Source organism: Thalassophryne amazonica, chromosome 10 (genome assembly GCF_902500255.1).
Source record: "Thalassophryne amazonica chromosome 10, fThaAma1.1, whole genome shotgun sequence".
In the NCBI taxonomy this organism is placed as follows: Eukaryota; Metazoa; Chordata; class Actinopteri; order Batrachoidiformes; family Batrachoididae; genus Thalassophryne; species Thalassophryne amazonica.
Genome location: NC_047112.1, coordinates 24,847,229 through 24,864,896, shown reverse-complemented (window position 1 = coordinate 24,864,896; position 17,668 = coordinate 24,847,229). Strand labels below are relative to the sequence as shown.

At 38.6% G+C, this 17,668-nt stretch overlaps 1 protein-coding gene across 3 annotated transcripts in view; it reads left to right on the top strand.

The window, feature by feature from the left end:
- pde4ba (phosphodiesterase 4B, cAMP-specific a) overlaps window positions 1-17,668 on the top strand; it is a 463,830-nt gene that overhangs the window by 247,730 nt on the left and 198,432 nt on the right. Inside the window, exon 1 of one of the 3 annotated variants that reach the window (XM_034179586.1) lies at window positions 7,661-8,207. The exons of the other annotated variants lie outside the window; for them this stretch is intronic. Coding sequence (XP_034035477.1) covers window positions 8,077-8,207 — 131 coding nt within the window. The 5' untranslated portion in view covers window positions 7,661-8,076. Of the gene's footprint in view, window positions 1-7,660; window positions 8,208-17,668 lie in introns of those variants that run through there. 3 annotated transcript variants of the gene reach the window in all.

The window sequence follows — 17,668 nt, the reverse complement described above, 5'->3', positions numbered from 1 at the left end:
TGAGATTCTATTTGCAGTCATTCCTTTTTGAGCATTGGGACAGAAAATATCTTTGCTTTTTTCCCCTCCAATTTTATCAGTTAAATTCAAAAGGGAAGTCACAGTGTCAGACTGTCGGTGAAAATTTAACAGACGTTCTTATACCATCAAAAGGATGCTTGTTTGATGTTTAATTGAGAATCTCTGCTGAAAATGTTAAAAAAAAAATTTAATTACATAAGTGCTGCTCTTAATGTGCAAGCTTCCTTGTGTTTACACCCAGATTATAGACCTGCTGCAGCTGTCAAATGTCATGCAGGAAGTTAAATTATATAAAAATACTTAACATAAATCAGTAACCGGGTTGCAACTGAACAGAGAAGAGGCTAATTGGAACAATTTGCTGCAACATATGCAAGCAAAAATACATAATTAAGCATCAAATATTGCTGTAATTAAGGGATGCACTTAACTCTGTGGTTAAAGGATGCTCTTTGATCACAATTATGCCAGTTACTCTACCTTTGTATTTCCAACTGACGTTCAAAGAACTGTGTCCGCATCTCATACGTGCAGTTTTGAGATTATTTTCCTCAATGTATGTCTCATTTGGTGGCACATCTGGCATGTCACAACCTGCAAATGAATTTCGTGGCTCGTCTCTTCTACGTTGAAGGCAGAAAATCCAGGCACACGTTGCCATCTCGTGTCCATGTTGGCACAATGAAGCAATGAAAATCAGTGTGACAGTGAAGGGAAACACTGCCCTCTTGTGCCATTAGGCAAGCTCTGCTTCACTATGCACCCTCCAGCCAAGCAATATGTATAGTAGTCCTGTGCAAAAGTCTTAGGAATCTGTAACTCTAACATGCTGCAAAAACAATGACAAATTTCTAAATGAATTATTTTGGCTGACCTGCCCTGTGGATTTGCAAGACTGGCATGATGATCACCTCATTGTTATCACCACCTGCTTGGTGTTTATGTAGAATCATACGTTCTACAAAGTCTAAATCCTATAAAGTGGAAAGGTTTTTAATCACAGACTGTATATAGAAATATGGACAAAATCTCTGTGACATCACCCATAGGTTTTCTGAAGAGCGGGTTTGAAGCCAAAATAGGACTGCTCCAAATGTCACCATCTTATCAATGCCAGACTCCACCTAATTCCCAGCCAACCCATAAACAAATAAAGGGGTGGAGCCTGGCCAAGACTACTGTGACCTGAGCAGGACAAATGAAGCCCAAACATGCCCACCTGTCTATCGTTTAGTTACCAAGCAAGCTGAGGCTAACTTGGTTCAGGTAGTGGTGCAGCTTAGCTAAAGTTTACATAAAAATTGTTCATTTTGTGATAAAAGCATGGAATTTGGCACACATATTCTAAATTAACTAATGTTTATTTTCAGATATGGAGCTATCCTGGAGCTGACTACTAGCGGCTGGTGCTAGCACCTAGAGGATGGCAAACTTGATGTGGCACACACTAGCTGCCACTCAAAATGATTACACCCCTAATTATTCATAACTTTATGGCTTAAAATAGCTTTAACTGATGAGTTATTTTAAAACTTCACCCCCCCTCACCCTCCATACAATTGTCATGAATGGAGACAACTAGTTATAGAGACAAAAACTGTTTTATGTAGCAGGCTGTAAATATATTTAGTTCTGCTGTAAAGTTGTGGATTTTAATATGGGGGTCTATTGGAGGATTGACTTGCTTTTGGAGACAGCCTCAAGTGGTTATTCAAAGAACTGCACATTTTGGCACTTCCACGTGGGCTTCATTTTTCAGCCCTAGAGGTTGCTGCTTGAGATATATATATATATATATATATATATATATATATATATATATATATATATATATATATATATAAAACCATAAGAATGTTTAAGAATTTTGAACAGTTCTGTTCTCATGCTTTATTTCTAACATTTTAGTCATAATGCAGAGACTGTCCAAGTTCATACACAGGAGATCAATAAATGAGCAGAGTTGTCTGGGAGGGTTTGCACAACAGGGAACAGACCAGAGGTCAAAGTTAAGGAGATAAAACACAGGCAAACAGTATCCAAAACAGCAGGCTGAAGGGAAAAGTCAAACACTGAAAAAACAAGATCAGTAACCAGGAATCACAGTGAAACACTGGGAGCAGACAAAAGCATGCATGCTGATTGTAATTAAATGGAGCGCTGTGATGCTAATAAATAATTGTAGAAAGGTCTTTCAGCTTTTAAAATAAGTTATTTTTTCTTCTTGTTGGATGTGGGACACAGAGGGCCTTCTTTAAAAATGCTGCGCTTATTCACAAGCAGTTTCCATGACAAGAGATTGAAGTATTTCCAGACGTTGTCATCCATGTGGACAACAGTTTTCGTCAGGTGGTGATGATGAATCCGACTGAAAGGATGCAACAGGTCAGACTAAAATACTTCTTTATATTTACTTTGTGTGTTACTTTGTAAAGATCGAGCTTCTGCTGCTGCTGCACTGATTAGCTCCTTACATTGGTTATTTGTATGCTCCACTTCTTTTTCTCCATTTTTTGCGGGAGTGCTACAGCATCACATACAGTCCGAACATATGTACTGCAGCGTTTTCAGGTGGTTTGAGCATTTTCATGTGGATAGTCCATGGGCCAAACGGGTTTTTGTTACCACTTAAGGTGACAGAACAACACTTAGAATCCAGCCTCAGTTTACCATAGCCAACACAAAAATTTAGTTATAGCCAGGTAGGGGTTAATGAAGAATTACAGCGAGGCCAAAATGTAAAAATGCTCCAATCATGTTAAAAACTATACCACATCATTTGTCTGATCATAATGATTCCAAAAAGGTGACGTTTGGACTATCTATGACTGAATGTTCTGGAGTTATGGGGTAAAAACAGCAAAAATGGTGACAAAGGTCAGTTTCAGCTTGTACGTACAGGGGTCAAAAGTTAATCTCCAATTTCAGTAAAAAATGTTGTAAATTATTGGTTGGGTTAATAGGGTTCTAAAAAGGAATAGTTTATGCCATCTGTCATGCTTAGTTATCATGTTACAGGGTCACGTCATAGAATCCAACATACATCGACCTTGTTTGGCCTTTACTTTGGAGACCAAACATTCAACACAGTCAAAACTATTTAATTTATTAATCTTTTTATTTCAACCAATAATTTATAATGTCCTTCACTCATTGTGGATGTCTCACTCTTTCTGTGAGTCCTTTTGGCTTTTTCCTTGGGGCGTGACAGTTGATTTGGCATGTTTTATGACGGATGCCCTTCCAGATGCAACTCCATATTACATGGAGAATGGGCAGGGGGGGTCTTGAACCAGGGATGTTTTGCTCTTGGCTACCATGCTGCCGTCTGCGTCGTTGCTAATTTTAATGGGTTCTGGTTTCCAGGCAAAGTTGTTTGATAAGTAAATTATGCATTCTTAGTCATGCTAGTATACTAGCCTAACCACCACTACCCCCACCCCCCCAAAGAGTGGTGAGCGGTGTTAATTTGCTCAGCTAATATAAGCAATACTTCACGGGTGCTATGGAAAGTGGGAGCCCTATAGGACTAGATTAGTCGGGGGGGGGGGACGATGAGAAAGTGAGTTTGACAACAGAATTTTGATTTCTTGCAGGGGCTTCTGAAATTCTTTGTTTGGTGTGGGTGCTGCCCCAATACGTCCTACCCTTGATCCACCTTAGTACTTTTGCTATGATTCACTAGAATCTGCATATTTAGAGTCAGACATAAAATTAGAGCAGCTACAACTGTCATAAAACTAATATATCTTCAACATGAATTATGTTAATTACCTTTTAGGTCCTGTCTCTTGTATGTGTTACAGCCGAACACAAATGTTGTTTAGCAGTCCCCGAACGTCATCAGGCTCTGTGGCCCCCTGTGAGCGGAACAGATGTCACCTTCTCTTCACATAGGACCATTTTAGCAGAATTAACAATCTCAAGCATACTGTTTTTTCTGACGTGTGCATGTGTGAGTGTAAATATAGCTTAAACATATTTTAAAATTTATTTTATGGGTTGTAAAAGATCAGCTGCATAGCTCATTTGTATAGATTTATGTAATTAGACATACCAGTGATTCCCAAAATTCCTCAGCTTGTAAAGCTTTAATTTTCAATGTCTCATTCACATGTGATCGGCATTACAAGCTGTGTACATGCACTATTTTCTCCTTATATTCGTCTGTTTCAGCTGAATATTGGTGGGGGGTAAAAGAAGCAAAATGATGTAATTATCACAGCTAGACAGAAATCACAATCACGGTTATTTTGGCCAAACTGAGTCTGATTTTAACATGATTATTCATCGGGTTTCTAAACAATCTGCATTTATTGAACTTTGCCAAAAAAAAAAAACAAACAAACAAAAAAAACCCTTAAATTTAAAACACTGGATTTTCTTCAGCAAAAATGTGCCCCTTCTCATATTTTCCAAGCCAGCGAAGGCTAACAGGCTAATTTTGGTTCAGATGTATGATTAACACATATTTTTACAGTTTGGGTGGTGGTTATCATAAAAGGTGACTTCAGTTTGGGTGTATTATAAACTATGACCAGCATTTTGCCTCAGCAAGTGTGGCGCCATCACTGGAGCTAACGTCACCAACTATTTGGTCCTGCTAATTAGTGCTAACAGTGTAAATTAAATAAGACTAAAATTTCACTAAACTGCGATACTGGATCACCAACTTCTTAGATGTTTTGTTAATACATTGAACCACACAGCAAGCTAAATGATCTCAGATATTTCAAATAAAATGTTCAAAGCAAAAACATAGCCAAGTCCACAGTAGCTAACTGCCTCCTGCCAGCCTAGCAGAGACTACTGCTAACAGTAGCGATCTGCATCATTCATTATGCTGTTCTTGTAATAGTTGGAAGCTAAAATCCTAATCATCCAGCCCCAGTAATAATATATGGGGGGAGCAAAAAAAAAAAAAAAAAAAAATCAGTAAATTCTAAACATAAACACTGAGTTTGTGTAAATGTCTGCCAACTCTCGGAGGAGGGGCAGGGGTTGTGTGAACATGCTTGTAGTTGTTGGTTAGTCTGTGTGTTTATTCCAAGGACATTCCAAAGCCAAGGAATAAATTCTCCCCATGTTGTCATCCTTCTAAAATTCTCTTGTGACCCAGATATGGCTTCTGGACTGGTAATTTTGATCAAGCACACTGAAACCATTAATCCTCTCATATAAAATCAGTAATAGGGCTATTCCGCAGGGCACCGTTATACTGCAATCGCCCATGAACCCAAAAAAAAATGCTCGTATAATGCAATGCTAAAATATCCTCGGCCATATGAGCATGTAATCAAAGAGTGTGTAGAAACAATGTGACCTTTTGACCCCTTAGAATAGGTCAAGGTTAGCCACCTTTGAACTTGTCCAAGCTCTGTGTCCCAAGAATGATCCCTGTGAATTTGAAGACCCTGGCAGTAATAGGAATGGAGTTATGCTGAATGTGTAGAAAGAATGGGGCATTTTGACCCCTTATAATAGGCCATGGTTAGCCATCATTGAATGTCTCCATGGTCTATGTCCCAAGAATGTTCCCTGTGAGTTTGAAGACCTTGGCAGTAAGAGGACTGGATTTATTCTGAGCACAGATGGACGGACGGACTCAAAGTCTTCACAATACCCGATGGCCTTATTTTGTCCTAGACAGTGCTTAATTTGTAAAGTGGGAGGTCCCGGAGCGCAGAGGATGGGTGGCTCCAGTGCAGAAAAAAAAAGAAGGGCGGGGGAGCTTGCGAACAACGCTGTGCGCCACACCGAAAATAAACTGGGCATGTATTGTAGGCCTAATAACACTAGTCACACCAAATCCGGATAGAGTACAAATTTCTGTTTAATGATGTACAGTAGTCCCTCGTTTATCGCGGGAGTTACGTTCTAAAAATAACCCACGATAAACGAAATCCGCGTAGTCAGTGCTATTTTTTACACTTATTATAGATGTTTTAAGGCTGTAAAACCCCTCACTACACACTTTTCTCAAACAGGCATTAACATTTTCTCACTTTTCTCTCTTGTGTAAACACTCTCTTTTTTCTTCTGTGCGAGAAGATTATAAACAGACACACGCAGAACACAATGCGCGGCTCTCCCTTCACTCACTGCCTCTGGGGGTACGGATGCGGGACCCGCAAAGAATCCAAGTCCTCTCTCGGTGGCCACGGAGCTCTGCGGCTACGGTCAACATCCGGATCAAAACAGCGAGCGTAGCCTCTGGACCTGTTGCCAGATTTGGTGCAATTCCGCACAGCAGACAGGAGGGCGGCGGTGTGATTGGCAGTGAGAGCAATCGCGGTGATTTTTATATATATATATATATATATATATATATATATATATATATATATATATTGTTAGTCAAGAGAGGTGGCGGATCATGGATCCAGTATAAATAGCTGGCGGAGCCAACGTCAGAGGTTCCGGAGCGCGCGTCAGAGGTTCTGGAGCGCGCTCTGGCTTGCTCCCCCTCAAATTAAGCCCTGGTCCTAGAGTAAAAATGGAATAAAAGGCTTAATCCGGCTTGCTTGCTAACAGGCTGGCTTACAAAGCGCAGACCTGGCAACATGCCCAAAAAACAAAAGAATGGAGCTGTGCCTCGGCCAGACAGGGTCGAGTTGTTCAACTTTGAACAAAAACAGCACAAATGGTACTTCGGCTTCAAATTTTTACGTAGATGGAACACGATCAAACAAGTTTGACAATTGAACGCAAAACGCTGTTAAGACTACATCTGCCTGAACGTTGCCACGTACTATACTGGTCAACAAGTTTATTTATTTTTTTTTTTCTTGTATGGACATTTAGAACTGATTTAGGGTAATTAAGTGGTCCTAAATCTGAATCTGAGCTCAGATTTCCTCTATCACATCACATTTTTTTTGCAATCTGCCTGTTCTGTATTGATGGATTACACCAAAGTTACTCATTTTCTCATGAGTTTGACGCCACTATTCATGCACAAAAGCAGCTTCAAAAGCATAGTTTTTAAACCAGGCTTGCAAAAGGTAAACAAGAGCCGTAATATCGTTTATGGTGCTGAAGAGGTGTGTGAGACTGCAGCTTTTGCTTCAGTACTTGACACAAGAAATTTGTTTTCATATCTCAAAAACGTGATGTGATTCGCAAAACTAAAACCACATTTGGATTCAGTGTCCCCAAATGACCCATAATCCATTGAAAAACTCTGTGCAACTCTATGCAAGAAAAATTATTTTGACCAGTGATATCCACGAGTTTGAGTATAAGAATGAAAATTTTAAACAGCTAAAAAACTGAATCCCGATTTCAAATCAGGTTGGCAAAGATGGGTGAAGAAGTTACGATGCTTCAAAACACGCCCTGATTTTTTTTTTTTTATTCTGGACTAAACGGGATGGAATGTCGCACTGTGGAGTAGCTCCATGAGGAGTGATGAATGGATGATGAGTCCACTCCAGTTACTCCACTCCACATCTTGGGTGTTCCTCCTGACACTGTTGGCTGCTTTGAAAGGAAAACCACACACAAACGCACGCACGCACGCACACACACACACACACACACACCATGGTGAGGAAGTATCCACTGTGATGAGGAGTCAGCAGAGAAACAAGAGAGCCGGGCAGAGTGAAAAGAGCGTGAGGAGTGTGTGATGTGACGTCTGTGTGTGTGAATGAGTGATGTGACACAAAGTGTGTGAATGAGATCTTTGCTGTTTTGGCTTTTCTAGTAGACCTGATCTCTGGTGAATAATCTACAGAGTAACTTTTGATCAGATTGTATAGGAGTACTTCTATGTGCTGCTGGAGCTTCATGAAGACTTTTTGCTTTTGAGATGACGGGTTTTTGTGCATGTGATGGTGCTCGGCATCAGGTTTGAATTGTTTGTATGTGACACAAAGGACATGAATGTGTCCATGTGTTGCTGCTGGTCTGGTGTGTGTATGTTTGTGCCTGACACATTCCTGTGCTGCGGTCTGTGTGTGAAATAGTGTTGGGTGTGTTATAGTTCACAGTTTTGCTTGTTTGTGGTCACACGCATGATTGGTGTGTGTTGGCTGGTGTGTGCATGATTGTATGTACACGTGCATACGTGTCGGGGCCATGTACCGGCGGCATTCCCCATGTGCCAGAGGAAGGGTTCACTTTGACTTCAGTGAGGAAGTCATCAGGAGGCTTCACGCCGCCAACCACAGCCACCCTCACAGGTCAGGACGCCGATGCCATCCGCACACACGCACACACACTTTCAGGCAGATCTCAGCTTTATAAAGTTTTACGTGACACATCAGACGTTTTATGCTACAGATAGTTTTCAAGGGACTCGGAGGCCAGCTTCCCCCACATGGGATTTGATGTGTTTCCAAAGGTGAAAGTATGGTTTCAGTGCTCATTTTGTGAATGTCAGCATTCTGCACAATGGAAAAACACACACAGTTTGTATTGTTTTTAGCCAAAATATCGAATTACACTTACAATAAGACAAAATCAGTTAAAGTAAAATTTCAGGAATATATACGGACCTGGTTTTAGATAGTACATCTTAAATATATATTCATCATTACCATAAGGTTTTTTTTTTTAAACTGCTGCTACAGGTAAACCTCATTAACTCGCAAGTTGGGGTCCACAAAATCTGACCGCAAGTTATTTGAAACCACGAGTTAATGAGGCTGACCAAAAACTTAAAATCAGCTTACCTTGCCATATTACAATAGTTTTGACCATTTGAAGTGTGATTTCTTCTTGAATGGTGATGATTTCGTCATCTGGTGTGGGTTTGAGATATTTTTCTTCCTCTACCGGCTGCTGCATGTCAGTGATGATGACTTTGTCTACGCGAACGATTCTGGATGATTTAGAGTTTTTGGATGTGACCTTCCTCTTTAGATCCTTACTGCCAGTTCAAATCGGGCTGGAATTTACACATGTTCCCAAATTCCGGTCCAATCTGAACCGTCAGTAAGGATCTAAAAAGGAAGGTCATATCCAAAAACTTCAAATCGCCCAGAATTGTCCTCACAGAATCATCCGCCCTCAACGCTGACATGCAGCAGCCAGAGGAGGAAGAAGAAATCATTGTCCAGAATCATCAGCACTGATCATTCCTCCCAAAAAACCGGTCAGATCCAAATGGACTTTTATACAATAGTCTAAATTTTCAGGGTCCACAAATCGAATGCGAGTAAAGTCGAAACGCGACTTACACGAACGCGAGTTAGCAAGGTTTTAGCTGTATTTCTAAAAGATGTAGCACTTAATACTACTTTCTCATCTTATTTCAGTCTCAGTGGGAGTAATCTGGTTAAATAATGGTTATATTAAATTTAAAAAGACCTAAATAGAATTTTTACTCGTAACATTAAAAATACTACCCAGTGAAACAAGTGAAAATTTAATTGAGTTCTTAAAATAAGGTCTTGAACTGTGATGTCTCATTTTAAGATTTAGTTTACTAGTGTAAGCAAATGTTACGTCTTTTACAAATAACTCAGCAGCTTAAAAATCTTTATTGCAATTCAAAAAAATGTAGTTTCATCTCTCACATGATTTGAAACCAGACTCCAAATAAGGGTCATGGGGCGCTGGAGTCTATCCCAGCAGTTGTAGAGCGTGAGCAGGGGTACACCCTGGACAAGATGCCAGTCCATATATATATATATATATATATATATATATATATATATATATATATATATATATATATATATATATATATATATATATATATATATATATATATATATATATATTGTCAAGGATTTTATATAGTTCATGCTCTTATCATTTATTTTCTTTAGTTTATGCTTATTTTTCCTCTTTGTGAGAAGAGGAGATTTTAGAAAGAAAGATTTGTTGACTGCATTCTTCATGAGTGAGCAAGCTATTTTTCATTTTACATAAGTGCCTTATCCTGCTGTGGGAGCCGCAAGGTTCATGTCGCAGGAATGGAAGGTTCCAGCAGTCACCTTGTCCCGATATCTCCCTCTTGCAGACATGACTCGTGTAACCTCTCCCGACTGTCCTTCTTTGTTTTTTCTCATGTTGAACTAAATAAAAGGCTGGGCCAGAGGAGGAGATTTTAGGAGAGCTTTGTAGCTGAGCACTTACAAGCTGCTTCATTGTTCTCCTCTTCTGCGCAGAGCAAAAAATATATATTTGTCTCTCTCTGACTGGGTTCTTTTCAGTGTTTGTGCCTCTCATTTCTTTAAAAACAGGGTGCAAACCCAATATATATATATATATATATATATATATATATATATATATAATAAATAACATACAAGACACTAATATGCTATTCAAGCAAAACGTGCACAAATGTTTCTGGTTTTAGTTGTCTTCTCGTGTAAGAAAGTCTGTTTATTTGTGATAAACACATTGTAAATAACCATAAGGTGCATGTTGCAGGTAATTGTCTACACTGCATTTTAATTTGACAGTCTGCAGCAACCGCTTTTTGTTTGTTGATCAGCTCAAGATACTAAAAATTCAGTTAAAAATTTAGAATTTTTGGAATGTGCCTTCTCTTTTATTTGTGTTAAAAATAAAAGGAAAATAAAAATTAAAAAAAATAAAAATAAAAGGAAAAATTCATACAGCTATTTATCTATCTGAATTAATAAAAAGCTGCCCTGATCCAAGCACCATCGCTCAACAAAGTACTGTTAAAATGTCTGTGTTTTGAGATTTCTTATACACAGACTGACAGGCCAAGATTATTGAGCACCTCTGAAATGACTTTGTGTCAAACAAATGGTCATTTAGGGAGATGGAGTATCGCTTGCATTGTGAGAGAACATTGGTTATGACATTTTGGCCATGCAGTGTGTTTCTCCTGCAAGCAGGTGGCTCAGTGTTGAGGATCCCAGCAACTAGAGAATACCAAGTGGAAGGCCAAATTTTACCTGGTTTCGGCAGACAGACGTTTACTTTTGGGAGGTGGATATGGCCTGGTTGTGCCCCAGAGTGGTTGCCATGTAGGATCCATGGCGGTGTCATAGTGTGATGGATACAGTGACACAAGGCACCAGTGCATGCACCCAGACCTGACCTAACCATCTATAGTATTGTGCTGTCTAAAACATGACAAAGGGCTGGTTTCAGCACCACTCCACACCCTGAATTCCATCATCCACGTGTTTTTGCACAATGATTATACAGGTTATGGGAGTCACTCAGTGGCATTTTTCCAACCAATTTGTTTTGAGAAGGCAGGTTACTTTCAGACAGTGGCAGCTGTTGGTCTGTCAAAGAGGGGAAGCTCATTGTCAGCTTACATCATAAAATGTATCAATTTATTTATTTTTTTATATGTAAATTCAAATGTGTAAAATGTACAAACACCGGAGCAGCCAAAGGGACTTACTTTTACAAGAATATTAATGTTTTTAAACAAAAATATCATCAAAAATTTCAAGAAGCACATAGAACCTTTATTATTAAACATACATAACAGAGCCTGTTTCCTGACATTGTTCCATGCAAATGTTACTTTAAAGATTGGCCAGCAGATGTCACCATATGTAATTGTATCAATGCTTCAAAACACTGAACCATTGCTTCATATTGATCCAGTGTTTCGATATGCTTCGATTTCTCCGTCACTGATTTCTATGAATAAAATACATCACCAACCGCTACTTATTACCACATATGCCAGGATAGAGTTATACAACCCCTGGCAAAAATTATGGAATCACCGGCCTCGGAGGATGTTCATTCAGTTCTTTAATTTTGTGGAGAAAAAAAAGCAGATCACAGACATGACACAAAACTAAAGTCATTTCAAATGGCAACTTTCTGGCTTTAAGAAACACTATAAGAAATCAGGAAAAAAAAAAAACGTGGCAGTCAGTAACGGTTACTTTTTTAGACCAAGCAGAGGGAAAAAAAATATGGAATCACTCAATTCTGAGGAAAAAATTATGGAATCATGAAAAACAGAAGAACGCTCTAACACATCACTAGTATTTTGTTGCACCACCTCTGGCTTTTGTAACAGCTTGCAGTCTCTGAGGCATGGACTTAATGAGTGACAAACAGTACTCATCAGTCTGGCTCCAACTTTCTCTGATTGCTGTTGCCAGATCAGCTTTGCAGGTTGGAGCCTTGTCATGGACCATTCTCTGCTTGGTCTAAAAAAGTAATCGTTACTGACTGCCACAATTTTTTTTCTTGATTTCTTATAGTGTTTCTTAAAGCCAGAAAGTTGCCATTTGAAATGACTTTAGTTTTGTGTCATGTCTGTGATCTGCTTTTTTTCTACAAAATTAAACAACTGAATGAACATCCTCCGAGGCCGGTGATTCCATAATTTTTGCCAGGGGTTGTAATTATAACTACTTTGATGTTGTGTTGCGAACCGAGACGTTAATTAACGTGCGACAACTTTTAAACACTTACTGAAGAACGAAGCAGAGATTAACTCACCTAGATCTTCTGACATAACGTCTAATCTAGTGTGCTTCTCTGTGTGCCTTTAAAACAGATTTATAGCACACACAAAACACTTTGGCATAGATTTAAAAATGCATAAATACGCAAAAATGTGCAAACTAATTCTCATTCCTATAGCTGTCAATCAAAACAAGATTCAGCCTTTTGACTGATCATCCAATCATTGTGCAGAACTCCAGGGTCCAGGACCGCCCACAGCTCCATTCACCCCCAGATAAGCTCAGCGTCCGGGGGTGGGACAAAATCGTGGCTTTATCCAATGACTGTCACGTTTCGAGGCAATGAAAAAACCTTTCCAGACAGTCCCATTGAAGTGAACAGATGCTCAGCTTCTACAGGAAAATGTACTGACCACAGAGCGTATGAGAAAAAAGATGTATGAGAAATGAACAAAATAGAGTCAATCGATTTGTGATAAGTAGCTGATTCCAAAAGAACTCGTCTTCAAGATGAACGTGTTCGAACGCATTTGTAGTCAATGAAATTATAAACTGTACATTTAATTTGTTGACAATTTAGGGGATGCTGAGCTTCCCTTGCAGTCTTAGAGAAACTGCCTCTGCTTTCAGGCTACAGAAAACTCAGATATTCACAAAAGCTCAGCCTACCCCACAGGTGGTTGAACTTGATTGATTTGTGATCACTGGTCCAGATTGCAGGAAGTGGCATGGGGAGAAATGCTTGCTACATGATTGCAGTCAGTCATATTATTAATAACTACTACTGTTAGCCATACTCTAGTAGACTAACTCAGATAGGTTGTTTAGAAGAATGCAACAAATCTGTTAAGAGTGGCTGATGTAAACCTGATAGAACTAATACATTTAAATAATTATTGTAGTTCACTTAAAAGACTTTGAGTCTGTCAGATGTGTGACACATGCTGTTTAGTTTTTGTTCAAATGTGAACTATATGATGAACACCCAAATTTACTGTTGTTGATTGACGTATGGTTACTTTTAGGAAAAATTAAGTTTGTCACAAATATTTTATCATGGCCAGAGCTAACTTAAAAGCTAGCATCAATAACTGCTAATCAGAACTGAAAAGTTAACTGTAATATCACTAAACCGCTAAAACATTAATAATAAATAATAACTAATAAAACACAAAACACAAACATAAACTTTATTCACAGTACAGAAAGCATTAAAAATATAATGAATTTAAGAAAAAAATACATGTGGAAAATAATTTTAACAGACACAGGCACCACACCCATCTCTGAATGGAGCCGCACCTCAGAGAGAAAAAACAGAATCAGGCATCGTTTGTCAGCATTAAGCAACAAGAAAAACAGAAGAAATACTAAAGTGATCACCGGCCACTAGCCCTAAGCTTCACTAAAAGACCCAGAATTTAGATCAAGTTGAATGATGAAATTTATACACCAAGCTGACCTAAAATGAACCGTTGTATATTAAATTGACTTTATTGATGAGTCTCACTCGTTTGAAAAGTGACCAAATTACATGTATTGGTATTGAGTTTGTGGATGTTTTCACCGAGAAACGCCACCCCTTGAGGTTAAATGGCCGCATGACCGACCTTGAGAATAAGCTCCAACAGGAACAAATATATATGATTTTCAACATTTTTGGACTTGTCAAATTTATTTCAAAAATACGTTAGTGGGCTTAAAGTTAGCCGGACTAAATTTAGTGGAAGCTAATTGATACACTAATGGTTTACAAAGTTAGCAGAAAAGCTAATCCACAAACAAGAAAGTTAGCTTAGCAAATTAGCTGTTAGTTGACTAAATGAAAATGTAATTTGTAGTCTCATCTTTGGTATTTGGTGTTCATGATTTTAAATGTGTAAGCTGAAGTTTTATATTCCTGTTTGATCAGTTTTGAGATCAGTTTGATCAGTTTTGTTGTAACACAAGAAAGTAAAACTGTATCAGCATCAGTGTGTCGTTGCTAAAATTAGAATTTAAACAACACTCTCAAACCACTTCACTGGAGAATAAAAATGAAGTGAGATGTGACCAGGAGCAACAGCAGTTATACGTGGGGGGTGTTTTTGAATGTTTCAGTCTGGAAAGGATTAAAGAGGTGCGATAAACTAGACTGGGTCTCCTCCCAGGAGGATTGTGGGTATTCTAGCTCAGCCAGAGACAATGAGGCTGATGGTTTGGAGCGTCGCAAGGATGACTTGACTTTAAAGAAAAAAAACAGGAGGACACCAACTGCAAAAACAAATGCAAGTATAGAAAACTGCTTTCACAATCGTCTGCAGGGAAAAGAGCACAATAAAATATCTGCTAAAAAGTAAAATTCACAAAAATGAGATTTGGGGAAAATATATATGTTGTGCAATGTGTTTTTCCACATAATGCTTTTGTCTATCATTAAGGTTAGAGAAGCGGGCTTAAACCAGAATGGTAAATCACCAAGGTGCCTTTCAGCAAAGAGGATTCATCGTCTACATCAGATGGAAAAGTGCTCTATGTTGTCCACAGTCAATTTATTAGGTACATAATACAGCCGTCCTGATGGCACATTGCTAGATGTCTTGTAATCAGGGAAAGCTGCTGATTTGACAAAACTTTGACCATCCACCTCTAGCTGCCTGGTCAAAGTTTGTCTGTGTGACTCAGGCTTTCAAAAGTACAGGTTCTCTATCATGCAGCACTTTGAAATAACTAAAAGACAGCGACCTGTGTGCAATTATTACTTTAAAAAAATTGGCCCTTCTTATGCTAAGAGTAGGCCTTGCTGTTTGAGTTTTATCTTGGGAAAAGTAGAATCTTAATTGGTTGCCTCCAATTCAAGCCCAGCAGTGCCCCATTTTCCATGTACGTTTGGAGTTGTGTGGAGGAGGTTCTTGATCTGGCCATGTGTTTTCTTACTTATTTTGTTGACCAGCACCCTTGATAGTCATGGTCTAAATTGTTATTTTTCCATCTGAAATAATCAATTCTGCACCACCACCACCCCTTAAGGAGTTTGGATAAATTCCTGGTCACACTATGTGTCTGGGTCATTGGATGAGATTATTCCTCTGCATTGTCTCCATCCACCCAGCTATAAATGGGTACCGACCTTGGCTGGGGAAATAACCTGTCTCAGACTGGTGTCCAGTCAAGTGGGAGTCATAGACTTTCATCTGAATCATGCTACGGAATCCGGAGATAAGCAGTGACACCTAAGAGGCCTCGTGGGGTATATAGAACTTACTACTTTGTAATAATGGACCACATAGTGTAGTTGTTTTTACATACTACACCTAATATTTTCTGTCTAGCTGCTCAGTATCCTGTGGTATTACTCATTTTGTGTAGAGTTGTCCTGTGCCATGTCTGGCATGTGGACATGAAAAAAATTGCCAATCCATGTATTTCCCAGAATGCATTTCTCACGTGTTCATTCAGCACAGATAATCTCTCTGAGAGAAGGGTTTATCCAAATATTTGGACAGTGACCCGGATACCGATGGCACAATAACGAGGATTACTGCTACTTAGAGCTTTCCCAGTGTCACTTGGTTTCTTTTCACCCATTTCTATCTTAGATCACCTGCATAATTTCTCAAGTGACAGCATTTATAATGTGGGATAATTTAGTTGCAACATTCAGATTTCTGTTGGATTTACATAAATATGTACATTGGATTGCACATGATCCTAATGTGTCCAAATGACATTTTTAAAAATGTATCTTAATTAGACACATAAGAAAATTATCTTTAGACACATTGTGATCATGTACAACAGATGGACATATTTAACTCAATTTCCTTTTGTCAGTGTATAAATGGCAAAGCTGTAGTTAGGGTTAGGGTTCTGTTGCCTATTTAGCGCTGTAGCTATTGCAAGTTTCTCCAAACAATAACTGGATGACCTCAAAAATTGTGATTAAAAATAATTTTTTGGATATTGTATGTTTTCCAAAGAGTCGCTAATAAAATTTATTAACACTGTTAAAATTTTAAAATTACTTTTTGCATAGTTTTTCCCTTGTTAGCTGGAGTGCCATTGCCCTGTTAGCCAGCTATCCTTTCCTTGAGCACTTTTGTTAATGTTTCAACAGAAAAAGTGCAATATGGGAGGAAATCTGTGCCATCAGAGTTTGAATTTGAATTTTTAAGGGTGAAATTTTTTTTAATGCAAAATTAGAGTTTGAAGTTGAGTTTCTAAGGTTGAATTTGTTTAGCGTCAAAATATTCAGCCTCAAGAACTTCAACCTAAAAAAAAAAAAATTCAACCTCAAAAAATAGAAAAGCAGGGAGAAGCAATCGATCCCTGTCTCAGTCATCCAGTGTTCAGCAATGTATCACGTCTTCTTTTGATTTGGTCTCGGTGACAATTGACAGTGGAGCGAAACGTGATTGACTGAATGTATCACATCTTCTTTTGATTTGGTCTGTGTCACATGACCAGTGGAGCAAAACGTGAATGTTGCATGATTGAGACAGGGATCGATTTCTTCTCCCTGCTTTTCTATTTTCTGTGTTGAATTTTTTGAGGTTGAATATTTGAGGTTGAATTTTTTTTTTTTTTTTTTTTTAGGTTGAAAGTTTTGAGGCTGAATATTTTGATGCTAAAAAATTAAACCTTAAAAACTCAACTCTGATGGCACAGATTTACTTCCATAGCACAACATTGGTTTGATGTTAAAATGTTCTTATTGGCCAAATCAAAATCAAATTTATTAATTTATATGGTGCCAATTCACGATGAGATCGTCTCAGAGCGCTTCACACAGCATTATAAAAACAGAAAAAATTGAATTAAAATTTAAAAACAATAAAAAGACAAAACTATAAAAGAATACAAGAGTAAAAACACATAACACTAATGATAAATAAAGGAAAACAAATGAGTCTTTAAACGTGATTTAAAAGTCTCCACAGTATCCGACTGTCGTATGTGTGCTGGGAGATCGTTCCACAAAGCTGGGGCACGGTAGGAAAAAGCTCTGTGACCGGCAGACTTTTTATTCACCCAGGGAACACATAAAAGTCCTGCACCCTGAGAATGCAGGGCCCGAGCTGGTACATAGCGTCTTACCAGGTCAGCCAGATAGAGAGGTGCAAGTCCATGAACAATTTTATAAACTAATAACAGTACCTTAAAATCCAATCTTGTAGAGAGTGGACGCCAGTGTTGGGATGCCAAAATGGGTGTAATGTGGTCAAGTTTTCTGCTTTGTGTCAAAAGTCTGGCAGCAGCATTTTGAAGCAGTTGAAGACCCCCAATACTTG